This window comes from Spea bombifrons, chromosome 13, assembly GCF_027358695.1.
Source record: "Spea bombifrons isolate aSpeBom1 chromosome 13, aSpeBom1.2.pri, whole genome shotgun sequence".
In the NCBI taxonomy this organism is placed as follows: domain Eukaryota; kingdom Metazoa; phylum Chordata; class Amphibia; order Anura; family Pelobatidae; genus Spea; species Spea bombifrons.
Genome location: NC_071099.1, coordinates 10,503,971 through 10,518,108, shown reverse-complemented (window position 1 = coordinate 10,518,108; position 14,138 = coordinate 10,503,971). Strand labels below are relative to the sequence as shown.

The 14,138-nt window shown below is 48.3% G+C and overlaps 2 protein-coding genes across 3 annotated transcripts; both read left to right on the top strand.

Annotated features, from left to right (window-relative positions):
• The first annotated feature begins 305 nt into the window (after positions 1-305).
• Positions 306-4,467, top strand: GID8 (GID complex subunit 8 homolog). 2 transcript variants are annotated; one of them, XM_053453904.1, is made up of 5 exons: positions 306-444; positions 1,130-1,252; positions 2,209-2,405; positions 2,642-2,839; positions 3,955-4,467. In XM_053453904.1, exons 2-5 carry the CDS (start codon positions 1,135-1,137, stop codon positions 4,126-4,128), a joined length of 687 nt encoding a protein of 228 aa, XP_053309879.1. In that variant the 5' UTR covers positions 306-444; positions 1,130-1,134; the 3' UTR covers positions 4,129-4,467. The 2 variants fall into 2 exon arrangements, with proteins under 2 accessions (XP_053309879.1, XP_053309880.1); XM_053453905.1 differs by lacking the exon at positions 306-444 and adding an exon at positions 461-642.
• A 3,815-nt stretch (positions 4,468-8,282) lies between these two features.
• Positions 8,283-13,871, top strand: SLC17A9 (solute carrier family 17 member 9). The gene is made up of 13 exons (XM_053453645.1): positions 8,283-8,553; positions 10,017-10,214; positions 10,297-10,436; positions 10,544-10,643; positions 10,885-11,015; positions 11,359-11,455; positions 11,756-11,852; positions 12,028-12,115; positions 12,645-12,679; positions 12,770-12,885; positions 13,001-13,056; positions 13,200-13,229; positions 13,619-13,871. Exons 1-13 carry the CDS (start codon positions 8,405-8,407, stop codon positions 13,774-13,776), a joined length of 1,395 nt encoding a protein of 464 aa, XP_053309620.1. The 5' UTR covers positions 8,283-8,404; the 3' UTR covers positions 13,777-13,871.
• Positions 13,872-14,138: the final 267 nt, after the last annotated feature.

The window sequence follows — 14,138 nt, the reverse complement described above, 5'->3', positions numbered from 1 at the left end:
TCCTGATTTTGACATTTTATCCGGCGGTCCCCCTTGAGCTCTACCTCTGTCAGTGGGATTTTTGCTTTTCTCAATGCAAATGTTTATTAGAAATTATTCTTCAAATATTTAACCAAATGTTATTTAATTTACACACATTTTATGTATTATTTGGTTTATCATATTGCAAGATTTTTTCACACCATTTTGTATTATTTTATTGCTTTCCGTGCTTTATTATTTTTTATTATTATTACGGCGGCCATTGCTTCTCCTTTACATCGTTTTAGCCCCTCCCCTCTGGTTCAGATCACATGACACTGAGTTCCTCCCTCTCTCGCTGCAATTTGGTCACATGACTCCAAGCCCGCCCCGTGGCCAATCACCTGGCGGAATCTCGCGAGATTGGGTCAGGTGGCCCGGCTGTGCGTTCGGTGCGGCAGTGACGCAGCCGCCGGAAGTTCGGTGAGTGTCTGTTACCGTAGGGATAGTTTTGACAGACCCCCAGGACTCATTCTGTGGCCTTCCGGTCCTTTCCTTGGGGGGGATCTGGGCTCCTCGGAGGGCTATTGTTTGCCGGCGGGCCCTGTTCTCATCCCCTGGTACCGACACCTGTCATTACCGATCATCCTCTGGCTGGGGTCCGGTGCCATCTCTCCCCAGGTCTGGCATCTGCCCCAAACCAGCTGGCTTCCCTGCGGCCCCTGTCTGCCCTTTTTATCCCCCTGACAACTCATCTGGGACCTCTGCCTGCCCCTTGTTTACCCAGCCAGCGTCTTTGTTGCCCCTGGCTGTCCTTCTGCACCCTTAACTAACATCCCTGACACCCCCACCCCTTCAGTGCCCCTTAACTAAGTTCCCTGGGAACTCACCTCCCTGGGGCCCCTGGTTGCTCTTTTGCACCCTATCTAACTTCCCTGGCACCCCAGCTTCCCCCTTCAGTACCCATGAACCCCTTTACATGGGGTGCCTGGGTACTTCTGCATCTGTCAACTAACTTCTCTTGGACCCATTCCTTCTCTATCTGTACCCAGATTTACAAAGCTACCCAAAGCTAAGCCCCTGTCTGCCCCATCTCTGCAGTCGTACTCTGGTACCTGTATCTGCCCCATCTTCCCCCATCATAATTTCTTCCTTTCTTTCTTTTTAGGCACCATGAGTTTTGCAGAAAAACCAGAGGAGATCACCAAAGACGAATGGATGGAAAAACTGAATAATCTGCACATCCAAAGAGCGGACATGAACCGTCTCATCATGAATTATCTGGTGACCGGTGAGCGACGGCCGGCATATCCGTCCTAAACCCCTCTAACTGCTGCCAATGCCTTGTAATAAGTGTAATGGGATAAAGCAGTAGAACTTGGGGGCCAAACAGGGCGATTTAGGAGCTGGCGTGAGGTTTATTTGACCAACCAAGCAAGTGATATATCCGGACAGATAGTCACCGGCAGTATAAGTTTAGATTCTTGGCTCGGCGTATCACTGAGGATCTCTGCCATGGCGACGGTCTTATTGTAATCCTTGGATCCGCCGATACCCTGGCAGGAAGGGGAGTGGGATCTCTTTGTTATTCGTTGCCCTCTGTAGCGGTCAGAGGTATCAAAGTGGAAGGTTCTTAAACTAGAGAGAGATATCAATGTTAGGTTTCTGGCACGCAAAACAAAACCGCCCAAATCATCCAAAACCTGAACATCCTTCATAATTTGCCGAGGGTTTTGGTGCAAACTGCCGGCTGATAAATGTGTTTGACTGCTGGGAAGGAGCCCCTCTGACGGCCGACGGGCTGCGTAATGACCGGTATGGAGCAATTGTTTATTAGTATTGAAATAGGTGCGGTGAGGGACCTTAATTTAGCTTCTCTTAGAGCCAGCTACACCTTTTGTTGTGAAAGGTTGGCCTAAATAAAATGAAGTCGCTTTCGTAGCGCTCTTGGAAATCGCCGTAACCGGATAAATGCAAAGATCCCGCCGCACTTCGCAATACACAGGGCTGAAGTTAAAATATAATCTTTAGCAAGCGGCTCCGTCCAGCAAATCCCGTATGATTCTAACACCGACCCCGCCGGAGGAGAGCTGATGAGTTGCGTTGGACGTATCTATAAGCCTTCTGTCACGGAAGCCCCCAGGGCACGGGGGGCTTCCGTGACACCTTCTACACCTTGTTGGGGGGGCAGCAAGGCTGATACTCCAGAGTTGATTTACCGTCTAATCCCAAATCTCTTTCCTCTAGAGGGATTCAAGGAGGCAGCAGAGAAGTTTCGGATGGAATCCGGCATTGAACCCAGCGTGGACTTGGAGAGCTTGGATGAGCGGATAAAGATCCGTGAAATGATCCTGAAGGGGCAGATCCAGGAAGCCATTGCACTAATCAATTCCTTGCACCCTGAACTACTAGATACCAACCGCTACCTGTACTTCCATCTTCAGGTGAGGCGTCTCCACTGCTGTCGTAGCTGCGCATGCCGTTCTCCTTTGGTTTAGCGCTCTGTGTCCTGTGCTCTCTGGTGTGTTGCTTCCTTTGCCTGCTCACATGTGGGGTCTTAGTATGGACCATTAGCTGGAATTATGTGTGAATAGCTCGAGACTGAAGGTTTTGTCTTTTTTCTTAGTGAATAGATGCCTGTGGAAGGACGATAATGTTTTCTGCGCTTTTCTTTCTGTAGCAACAACACCTGATTGAGCTGATCAGACAGCGGGAGACCGAGGCGGCTCTGGAGTTTGCACAGACTCAGCTGGCGGAGCAGGGGGAGGAGAGCCGGGACTGTCTCACCGAGATGGAGCGCACACTCGCGCTCCTGGCATTCGACAACCCAGAGGAATCTCCCTTCGGAGACCTTCTTAACATGATGCAGAGGCAGAAGGTGAGTTACTCTGCGTAAACCATTTATCTGTTATCTGCCTGATCTCCTGCTCCTCCGTTTTTGTCACCTGACCCTTCCATTTAAAAGGTATTGTTTTTAACCCTTCTCGTCTCCGTTCCTAGAGTTAAAGCCTTTTTCCTCTTGTATCGTTTAACACCATGAATAATTTGTTCTGAACTATGGAAACAAAATATATATAATAAAATCCCTGCGAAACCGTCCAGCTTCCCGGGGTGAGGGCTGTCCCCATTACCCTGGGGATGTTATTGCCTCCCTGTGGCCCTATTCCAGGTGCCCAGCTGGTGTGTCGCTGCCACATCATTGTTGCGTGGAGTAAAAGCCAGCAGGGGGCAGCAGTGACCTGTTTTAAGAACATAACCATATAATTAAGCATAATTGTTATTTTATAGCTTTGCTCTCCGGGGTTATCGGCGCATACAGGCGGACCGGGTATTCACTTACTTCCTTATAATGTGTATCCAAGGCTGGCTAAGCAAATATATACCGTATTGGCTCGAATATAGGCCGCACTTTTTCCCCCCACTTTAAGTCTGCCGGGCAGGCAGCAGGGTTAGGATACGGATCCCCCGCAGCGGTGCAGGGGACCTGCATCCTACTCCCCAATACGCTCAGACAGCCTCCCCTGCCAGCACTTCCCACGGGGGGGGGGTGCCGGCACGGGAGGTTGTCTCTGCCCCCGCCGGACTTACCGGAGCAGATTCCCGGGTGTCTTGCGGGGCCGGCGGGGGACATCTACGCAATACGCGTATACAACTTCCGGTACCGGCACATCCAGGGCCGGCACCGGAAGTTGTATTGCGTAGATGTCCCCCGCCGGCCTCGCAAGACACCCGGGAGTCTGCTCCAGTAAGTCCGGGGGGGGCAGAGGAGGACAGTGGTAGCGAATCTTGGGGGGGGGGGCAGAGTGGGAGCATGTTTTTTTGGTGCTTTTTTTAAAGAAAAAAACTTTTTCTTTAAAAAAGCCCCAAACTTTTAGGGTGCGGCCTATATACGGGGGCGGCCTATATCCGAGCCAATACAGTATATATTATTTTACCCGGCAGCACCTATGTGTTTGTTCTGTTACCGGGTTTATCGTGTCGCTCTTCCTGCAGGTTTGGAGCGAAGTGAACCAAGCTGTTCTGGATTACGAGAACCGAGAATCCACACCCAAATTGGCAAAACTCCTCAAACTGCTCCTGTGGGCTCAAAATGAGCTTGATCAAAAGAAAGTAAAGTACCCCAAGATGGCTGACCTCAGCAAAGGGACAGTAGAAGATCCCAAGTAAAGCCCTTTGCGACCCATGTTGGGGAAAAGAAAGTCGCTCCGCATCCTCTTTCATTAACAGTCTGCGACCTCAACTCTTATAACTAGAGCCGGAGGTAATCCTTCCCCAGGACGATATTTTTTTTTCTCCCTTTGTCTCTGACATCATTTTCTGTTTTCTGGGAAGGGTTATCCAAAGAGGAAAGAGACACGAATGAGGAAATGAAAGTATCTGTCCTCTAGAGGTGGCACCGCCGGGGGCTCAGGTGGGACACTGGCTGCAGATCTGGCCCGGGCGTTGGGGGGGGGGGGCGTTTTCTGTACCCCGAAATTAAACACATGTATTTTTATTATTTTATTAGACATGACTGTACACGTTTTAATCCAATTGCCAAAAAACCCTAGAACCTTACGGCTCGTCACTTAGCACCACGTTTACCGCTATCATTTTCTTGGCCAGTTTCTTGCTCTGGATTCCGGTGATATCTTCCCTGGTGTATACACGGGACGGCTGCTCCCCTCCCCTGGTTCAAATAAGCTTTTATAATGATATCCCGGTAACGTTTGTGCTGTTTTTGTGGAATGGCTTCTAAGCATATTCTGATATTCCTGAAATTGTATTTCTAGATATCTGACCGAGCGGCGTGTAGCTCACCCGGGGACGGTTTCGATTGTTAGGGTTGCGGGTTTGTCGATTGCCGTAGTTCCGCTTGGAGAAGAAACAGTAGTTTTTTAATCTCCCAAAATATTAAATCCCACTTTCTTGACTTGCTTTAGTACTGCCACTCAGTCTTGAATGGACATTACTTCTGGAAAGAGGTCTTCTGTAGGTGATATAGGAGGAGAGCAACCAACCCAAGACTGAGCTTTAGTATCCCTCATTTGAGAGAATAGGTAACAATGTATCTGTGGGGGTCCTGAAAGTATTGCGTTTGTGGCTCAGTCCACGCAGGGCCGGGCGTCCTGGGGTCGGAGGAAATACTTATTCTAATCCTGGATAGAACTGCAGTCATAAAACGTTGAGCAGGTATGTCTGTAGTAACGAGTGATCAGCCGGCACGCGCTGTGAATAACCGGGGCATAATCCTCTTAACTGTGCGTTTTGACGTTTTGCAAGTGCTGCTTGAGAAGCGATTTGGGGCGTAAGAGGTCGGTTTGAGTAATCCTTATGTTTTCTTTACATGTTTAATATTACATCTCAGAGTTTGCAGAACACAGTCAAAGTTCGTTCTTACAGAGAGGACCTAGCGCAGCAGTCATTTGGGAATAACGGATGCCTAATGCTTCTTTTGCCCCTCGGGGCAGTAAGGGCTTTTCTGTTTTGAGGTGGGAGATTGAATACACTTAGCGTTGGATTGTAGTGTCTTCATTCTTTTGCACGTACGGAGCTCAGGGTCGCAGAACAGATATAAACTTTGTGTGTTGTCGTTTTCTTTGCCTCTAAGTCCCTTATTATTTAAGTTGTTTTTTTTTGATGATTATCGTTAGCTGGTAGCAGGACCTGCAGCCAGCCCCACGTACTTCGCCACCGCCATATCCCTCCCGCTCTCCGAGCGTAGAGATCGACACCAACGTAGAATACAGAATTCCTGTAAAGATCTAATTATGTAGCAAATCTGATAAATATTTTAGAGCATTTACAAGGACTCGGCCTCTTCATTCAGCATCCGGTGTCAACAAAGCGTTGGCTGAACCTCCACGCCGAGAAGTATTAAATGTCTGCGGCTGGGCTGTACCGTAAGAAGATGATCTGCTTGATATATATATATATATATATATATATATATATATATATATTTGGTTTCCAGAGCGACGGAAGAACAGCCCATCTGTGTTTGGCCGCTTGGATCCAACGCATGGTTTCTGGAGAACCTTATATTTTTGGTTTAATTCACTCTCCGTAGCCCAGGTTCTGGAATTCATAACTGTTTGGGACTAACGCCAGGTGGATAAAAGCAAGCATGCGCGAAGACGTGTGGATCCATGATAACTCCTACAAACTCAAACTGTGCCTGCGCCAGCCGGCTGCGGCGGCTTTTCTGGGCTACCGAGGCAGGAGAGCACAATAAAGCCCCTGGAGCCGGCAGAACGACTTACTATTGTGTGTATATAGCCGTTTACCTCTGTAAATAATTTTACATTCCTGTGCTGCAGGACCCGTGTGTATTGTATAAGAATGTGCATTCTGGTGGGGAGATTTGAGGTAAAAAAAAAATTTGCAATTAAATTTCTGAAGTTGTGAAAGTAATTCCGCTTTTTGTGTCGTGTATTTTGTCGAGAGGCTGAAAATGACATCATATGACCAAATAAGGAATTTGGCACAAAAGTTTATGGGTTTTTCGTGTTTATCACCCATTTATAATAGAGGTTTTTTTTTTTTGCGAGAGTTTAAAGGCCATGCCCGTCAGTTTAGGATTTTCTAGAAGATATCGATATGACGGCGGCTGAAAAACGTAGTTATTGGATTTAATGTACTGCATAAATTTCCAATTGGAGAAATTCTGTGTAAAAAGATGATGTCATCAAAACAAAGAGTAGGAAAACAGGTTTATCTCTTTTTGATCTTAATTCTAACAGCCCGTTAAGCCACGTCTGCCAAATGATCGCCCACGCCTCTGACAATAAAGATCTTGTTTTTCAGGGTGCCGGCCTGGCCGTCCCCGATGAGGTCACCGGATAACTATTTACTCGCGCCACCTTTTACCCTGATTCCCTAATGAGGTGGTTATAGCGAGGCAGCGGCCGTCATGCTGTCAATGAAGTTCGCAGGATATACATTGGGATTTATTTAATACAAATTTCTTCGTGGAAGACGTGTTGTTTGGATCTGGGGGGGGTGAGGTTTAGTTGCCTAAATTTGCTTGTCTTTGGCCCGTGGCTGTGGGCTCTGGATGTGTCTATCGCTTACCATTGAAAAGGGGGCTTTAACCTCTAAACTGGGCGAGACGCAGCCACGTTGGGGACAGATGTCCTTATTTATATATATATATTTTTTTTGTATTTGGACCAGTATTTGCTTGCAGTTTGTGTCCAATAAGCAGGATATGGGGCCGGTGGCTTGGATCCATCGTGGACCGGCGCACGCCTTGCGCACGAGCAGCAAAGCCGGTGCGGCGATTTAGAATACTGGTTAGTAACTGAGCAGTAATTATAACTGAAAAGCTGCTTGTTTCGCTGAAAGGAGACCCGCTGTGACGCAAACACTGCTTGCTTTACAGAGTTGAACTCGATGAATGTCTGTCTGTCTCTGATCTCGCTGGGTAACGGTGTCTGTCTCTTACGAGAGCGCTGGGAGGAGGGGGAGGAATGTCTCACAACACACAAATAATTAGCTCCAAACAGCCCGATCCGGATATCCTGGTTACGTGGCTGGACGGACCTGTAATAAATACATTCCCGACGTGTTATTTGCATTGGGTGCTAAAGTGCAGGGATTAGCGAATCCACAAAGCCTGCAATCACAGAGCGTTAACTATCAGTGCTACAGGGGGGCGGCCGGGGGAGACACGATTCAAGGGATAATATTTAAGGTATATTTCACCTTTGCTTGAGTCCAGCGCCAGTTGCTGAAAGGTGTTGTGCAGGCTGAGCGATACGCAACAAATGATCGTGATTATAAATCAAATTATCTTATGTGCTACTGGTTAACCCATTGTACAGCGCTACGGAATATGATGGCGCTACATAAAACAATAAGTAATATCTAGGTCAGGGCTGGATCTATACATGTCGCTGATGTCTTGCTGGCAGCTCCCAGACCGGATCTCTCTAAGTTGGCAGCGCAGCTCGCACTCTATGACCCCAAGCCAGTCCATCGTGGTGCTCAGAGTGCATGTGAGTGTCAGCTCCCAGGGTTCCTGCCCCGGGTGTGTGGAATGCGTGGAATGAGCAGTAATTATGTCCCGTGCTGGCCGGCTGCTCTCCATTCAAGCAGGAAGAGGAAATCGTAGAAACTGACACGTGGAAAAAAAAAGTTTCTGTGATGCAAAAAGTCCTGATCCCTCCCAGATGTACTAAACTGTCAGAGAGCTCGGGACGCGGAGCCACAAAGGCTCAGGAGTGAGTGGGGACTCTGTGAGGGAGCTAGGACTGGGGGCGAGTGAGTGGGGACTTAGCAAGTGAGCTTGGACTTAGGGAGTGAGCGGGGACTTAGGGAGCGAGTGGGGTGAAGATCGGGGACGCGGGCAATTTCTGTAATTCAAGGGGCTGCTAGCCACTCCAGGACCTTCACCCATACTGCTTGGCTACACGATGGCATCTGGGGCCAGTCTTGGTTAGTCCACCCCGTTACGTCTTGAATGGCCTCTGTGGGCTCATTGCGTGGCCAGCCGGGCTACTGGACCGGACTTGAGAAGCCGCCGAAGGAGGATCCACTGCTGATCTCACTGAAGACCCCTCAACATGCGGATCGTGTCAAGAGGAACAGTGGAGACCCTTACTGGTCCAGGTCAGTGAAAGACGACTAATCGCTAATTACATCATTAATTACATCATTAACGGCAGTGAAGCTTCTCTGGTTCTAACACAAATCAAACAGCAAATATCGAGACCTTCCGATGGCGTCTGCAGGCGCTTTTACCTTATTTATAAATCCCAGAATTGGTTATGATTGACTCGTCTATTTACTGATGGGAACCCCGGCCAGGTATGAGACGGGATGGCAGAGAGACATTTAAATACATAAAAGACAAGAGGGACGTTTATTTCAAAGGAGAAAGAGACCAGAATCTGACAGAATCAGAGACTGAAATGGAATGGAAGGACGTTTTACGTTACTGAGAGGGTGGTAGATAGGTGGAACAGCCTCCCAGCAGAAGTGGTAGAGGGTAATACAGTGAGGGGATTTAAACATGCATGGGATAGACATATGGCTCCTGAATCTAAGACGAGACCAACGGCTGATTAAGATTTGAGTCTTTACAGCAGGAGAAACCGGCAACTGGACGGGGGCCGAAAGGGGCCGATCTGCCGGCAGCTTCTGGGTTTATAAGGTTTTATTCCCCCGGCTGTGGTGTGAGCAATGTGTAGACGGTATCTTCGTTTAGGCTCCGGCCAGCCGGACTTCATCTAACATCCCCAGCGGGAGGTTTCCTGTTACTGGATAAACCGGTTGGTACGGGTCCGGCGGCTGCCGCAGAGACAATGTCATTGCGAGACGAGTATAAGGAATGCCAATGTTAAGAGATCTGTGTGGATTCCTCCAAGGTGATTCATTCATTCATGGTTCGGACAGCCGTGGGGTGAGATATTGGCCACCAGAACAAATCTATTACATCTGCAGCCTCCTGGTAGATGGTAAGCTCCTGGGGCCAGGGCTCTACCCTCCTGCTGTTTGTCTCATCGTGTGTTTGTGCTGCTGTTGATTCCACGTACTGTAATGTAATATTTTAAACGTCCCCTATTGTAACAACGCCATGGAATCTGTTGGCGATATATAAAAACCGGGTCCTGCGCCGTTTATTTGGCTCTCTATACAGATTCAGGGGTTTTATTTCATTTCCACGTCTGTGATTTGCTGTTGTGTAACTTTTGACAGCCAATGACTAGTGCTCTATAAAATATTATTATTATTACTACTATTATTATTACTATAATAATAATATATAATAACAATAATAATAATAACAATAATAATAATAAAATATATAATAACAATATATAATAATAATAATATAATATAATGATAATATAATAAATAATAACAATATAATAATAATAATAGAATTAACACAAAAAAATGTATTATGATTATTTTATAATGATGGAAAATGAGCGGCCAATCAGGTAGCGGAGGGCAGGCGCATGCTGGCAATATTCATCTGGAGGCATGTTGCCGAATGGTTGTGGTGTGTTGTCTTTTACCCCTCGGTATGATTTCTACTGCCCCCCGATGATCACGCTGTGTTGCAGGCTGGAATCCCGCGTGTGGACGGTGACGCTGCTGTTGGGGACGTGTCTCCTGTACTGTGCCCGCGCCAGCATGCCGATCTGTGCCGTCTCCATGAGCGAGCACTTCGGCTGGAACAAGCAGCAATCCGGCGTCGTTCTGAGCAGCTTCTTCTGGGGGTACTGCCTGACGCAGGTCATCGGGGGTCACGTTAGCGACAAGTGAGTATCGGGTTGGGGGGACATCGAAGGGATGTGGAGTAAAATGTGTCGGGTAACGCGCCGGATCGTTACTGCATTGCAGGGTCGGAGGAGAGAAAGTTCTGCTTGTCTCGGCGGTGACGTGGGGCATTATTACGACAGTTACCCCTCTCGCCGCCCACGTGACCTCCACACCGTTGATCCTGGTCAGCATGCTTCGTTTTCTGATGGGGCTTCTGCAAGGTAACGTCTGAAGGACCTTTCTTCTGGTTCCCATGGTGACCGCTCCGTGCGCAGTACTTGCCCCCCCCAATGTGACGATTAATTTCCCTGTCTTTGTCGCCCCCAAGGTGTTCATTTCCCGGCCCTGGCCAGCCTGTTCTCCCAGCGGGTACGAGAAAGCGAGCGAGCGTTCACCTGCAGCACCGTGGGCTGCGGATCCCAGTTTGGGTGGGTAACAGCGACTCTCTGGGGGCAGATCGGTGGGTGAAGCGGAATCCCAGATCCGACATGTTTATTTATTATACGTGTATTAAGGTGGCTTTAGTAAGGGCGGGAGAGAATTTCAGGATAATGCTGGTTCTGCCACAGACCGTCACCGATCTCAGGGGTAACATAGCCCATTATTTTAGTCTCTCTGTAGTCTCTCCACAGCGATGGACAAACTAACTCGGGGGGTTTGTGTTGTCAGGACGCTGGTGATCGGCGGCGCGGGCTCGCTGCTTCTGGAGTGGTACGGCTGGGAGAGCGTCTTCTACTTCGCCGGCTTCCTCACATTAATATGGGGCTACTGCCTGAGCACCTACCTCCTGAAGGGCAAAGGTGAGTCTCACCCGTCTGTTTCGGGGCAGAGAGTACGCGATCCGAGACCTCTGTGTGATTCGTACTGGTTTATATATATTGTTACTGGTTCGTACTGGTTTATAGATTATAGACCCTGAAGGTTCTGTTCTTTGTCGGATGTCCCCCAGCGAGCTGCTGTGCAGAAATATGATGGCCCTATATAAAACATCTAATAATGATAATAATAATAATTGACACGTTCCCAGAATCCATCACCAGCGGGTCGGTAGCCTCCCCCATTCTCGTGGATCCCACCACCCGTTGTAGTGTCTCGTCGTGTCCTGTCCGCCGCGTAGTGACCGTAAATGATTTTTCGGTGCAGGGGGTTTCCTGGCGTTCGAGGATCTGGGTAAAGGCTTCTCACGTTCTGCGCAGACGCACGGTCACGGGAGAAGATTGTTCCGGAAGGCTCCAGTGTGGTAGGTTTGGGAAGGACCGTTGACTGTAATGTGGAGAGACATCGGCGGGGAACGGGATCCAGGTCAGGCTGCCACGAGGTTATGGTGACTGAAATGGAACGGGGCCCCTGGGGACACATATGTCACATATTCAGGACTACATAGAAACCCCCCCATTATAATAGGGTGTCATGAGATCCATGAACGTTATTGAGGTGTTAGGGTGGCATTTGGGTGTTTACACTGGGGTATCGGGGTGACAGTAGGGTGTTTCTTCCACGGCTAACACGGTACAAACCTCTTGAACCATTAACATTTTAGGGCTGTGATCATCGCCCAGCTGAGCGTGGCCAGCACCTCGTTCACTCTCTTCTCCTGGATGCCGACGTTCTTCAGGGAGAAATTCCCAGACGCCAAGGTGAGGATAGGATGTGTCAGTGACCCACGATGGGGGCATTATATGATCACGCAGTGCCACCTACTGGTAGAAAGTGGGAGCAGCAGATGGCAGACGTTCCCACTTCAGATACGCAATCCAATATGGCGTGACCGATGACCTTGCTTGACCAGGCTCCCCCGATTTTTTTTTTCAGGGCTGGGTGTTTAATGTTGTTCCTTGGCTCGTTGCAATTCCTTCTGGGGTCTTCAGTGGAATCCTCTCCGATTACCTCATCTCTCAGGGTAAGACCTGGAATTAAGGATCTGATACTAAGTTCACCGCACAGCACAACTTATTTTCCACATAATGCTGGACAGAGATCTCCTGGCTTGTAGTTCTGGAGAAATATTTCATTTAATAGGTAGCCCAGTGGGGAATTCGGCGAGTCTCCTCCCGAGGGGCCCGTGAACCATGTCTGTAGCAGCTCCCGGTGACCCTGAAGGTGCAGGTGAGACGAACGCATGTTCAGCGCACGATGAAAAGGTGACCCAGGCTCTGCAAAGCTGAGGGAAGAAAGGGGGTGGGGCTAACGGGACAACATGGCCGCCTACAGTCCCCACCACACCAGCTACGAAATGCCATATTTCTCAAATACTGAACTACAAAGCATACTAGCAGTGTTAGAATTTAAACGTAATCCATGTCAACATACAAATAACGTGATTTTATTCCTTATTCTGGATTTTCTTTAAGAAAAAGAAGGCATGTTCTCCATTTTTGCTCTGACATGTTTGCCATTAACTGTTTGCTTCCTTCTCGCCTTCCTTTTAGGTTATAAAACGATTGGGGTCCGGAAGCTCATGCAGGTACGGCTGGGATTCATGCTATCTCAAACTTAACCCCCGAGTGTCAGTCAATAAAGCAGGTTTGCATATAACTGTCACTCTCCCTTACAGATCTTTGGAATGGGGGTTTCGAGTATATTTGTGCTGTGCCTCGGACACGCTGATACGTTCTGCCAGGCTATTGCGTTTGCCTCGGTGGCCGTGGGACTGCAGACCTTCAACCACAGGTAGGCGCCCTTGAGCGTCCTTTCTCACGTCGGGTTTAAAGGTTAATGGCTGGGGTGTTGGGGCTTTTTGGGGTGAATAGTGTTGCTCACTTTTCATCTTTATCTCTCCATTTAGCGGTCTAACGGTCAACGTTCAGGATTTAGCTCCTTCCTGCGCTGGTTTCCTCTTTGGTAAGAATTCTTCTTTGGATACCTTGGGGGACTTTACCTGGGATGACATTGGATGATAAACCGAAATTGTACCTCGCTGTGTTTTTTGCCCATGACCACCAGTGCCGTGTATATCGGTGACATCTTATCTCTTGTCTTCACAGGTGTGGCTAATACCGGTGGAGCCCTCCTTGGTAAGTTGCTTCCCTTTCTTTCCAGTATCTTCTTTTCCGATCTGCTCTGGCCAGCTTGTTGACTTGCGAGCCGCCATTTCTTTTTGTCTTATTTCTAATCATTTGCTCTCCTGTCCCTACCCCATGTGGCCGTCAGAACATGAGCGGAGCTTTCTGGTTGATGATTGAGGAATAAGCAAAATAGATAGTAGATTAAATACATTTCTTTAAAAAAAAATGGCTATTGTGTTAATCGCTGCACATGGCCACAAAGTGAGATGGGTTTTGCAGCAGGAAGATTTCAAAAGGAGGCTCTACATAGACTTTGTAACTAATTTTTTGACTTTTCGATTGAAGTAACATTTGTTAACATATCCAGACGTCACCTGACCTTTATATCCCCCTCTCAGGTGTTGTCTGGGTTTACTTGTCCGGATACCTCATTGAGACCACCGGTTCCTGGGGGCCCATGTTTCACCTGGTGGTCGCCGTGAATGTGTTGGGTTTATTGGTCTACCTGGAATTTGCCAAGTCGGAGAGAATGGACGTGGAGATGATTCACATCTAGATGGACGGAGCAGATCATGGAAACCTTCTTCTGAGCTGACAGTGCATGTCCTGGGGCCAGAACGGAGATCAGGAACCTCTGGAGCAGGGTTATCACTGACCGTCTGACACCATTCACTGGGCAGACACAGGCCCTGGTCTCGTGTCGGAGCTTTCAGAATCCAGGCAAGGGCAGCTTAACCGTAATGCCCCTGCGTTCAGTGGACATGGAGGGACATTTCAAATATAGGGGTCAAAAGGTCCTCCCAGCATCGGAAAGTTGATAAAGGTGTAAAGGAAGGATTTGATTGGAGGGCCCTCCTGGAACTGGCTGCTTTCACAGAATTTATTTATTTTAAGGGATGTTCTTCATCCTGTCTGTAA

Excerpts from the sequence above, each read along its gene's own strand:
- SLC17A9 (XM_053453645.1), top strand. The coding sequence starts at position 8,405 with ATGGCCTCTGTGGGCTCATTGCGTGGCCAGCCGGGCTACTGGACCGGA. Across the intron at positions 8,554-10,016 it reads GGAGACCCTTACTGGTCCAG|GCTGGAATCCCGCGTGTGGA; the intron begins GTCAGTGAAAGA and ends GCTGTGTTGCAG. Across the intron at positions 12,680-12,769 it reads GGGTCCGGAAGCTCATGCAG|ATCTTTGGAATGGGGGTTTC; the intron begins GTACGGCTGGGA and ends TCTCCCTTACAG.
- GID8 (XM_053453904.1), top strand. The coding sequence starts at position 1,135 with ATGAGTTTTGCAGAAAAACCAGAGGAGATCACCAAAGACGAATGGATG. Across the intron at positions 1,253-2,208 it reads CATGAATTATCTGGTGACCG|AGGGATTCAAGGAGGCAGCA; the intron begins GTGAGCGACGGC and ends TCTTTCCTCTAG. Across the intron at positions 2,406-2,641 it reads ACCTGTACTTCCATCTTCAG|CAACAACACCTGATTGAGCT; the intron begins GTGAGGCGTCTC and ends TTCTTTCTGTAG.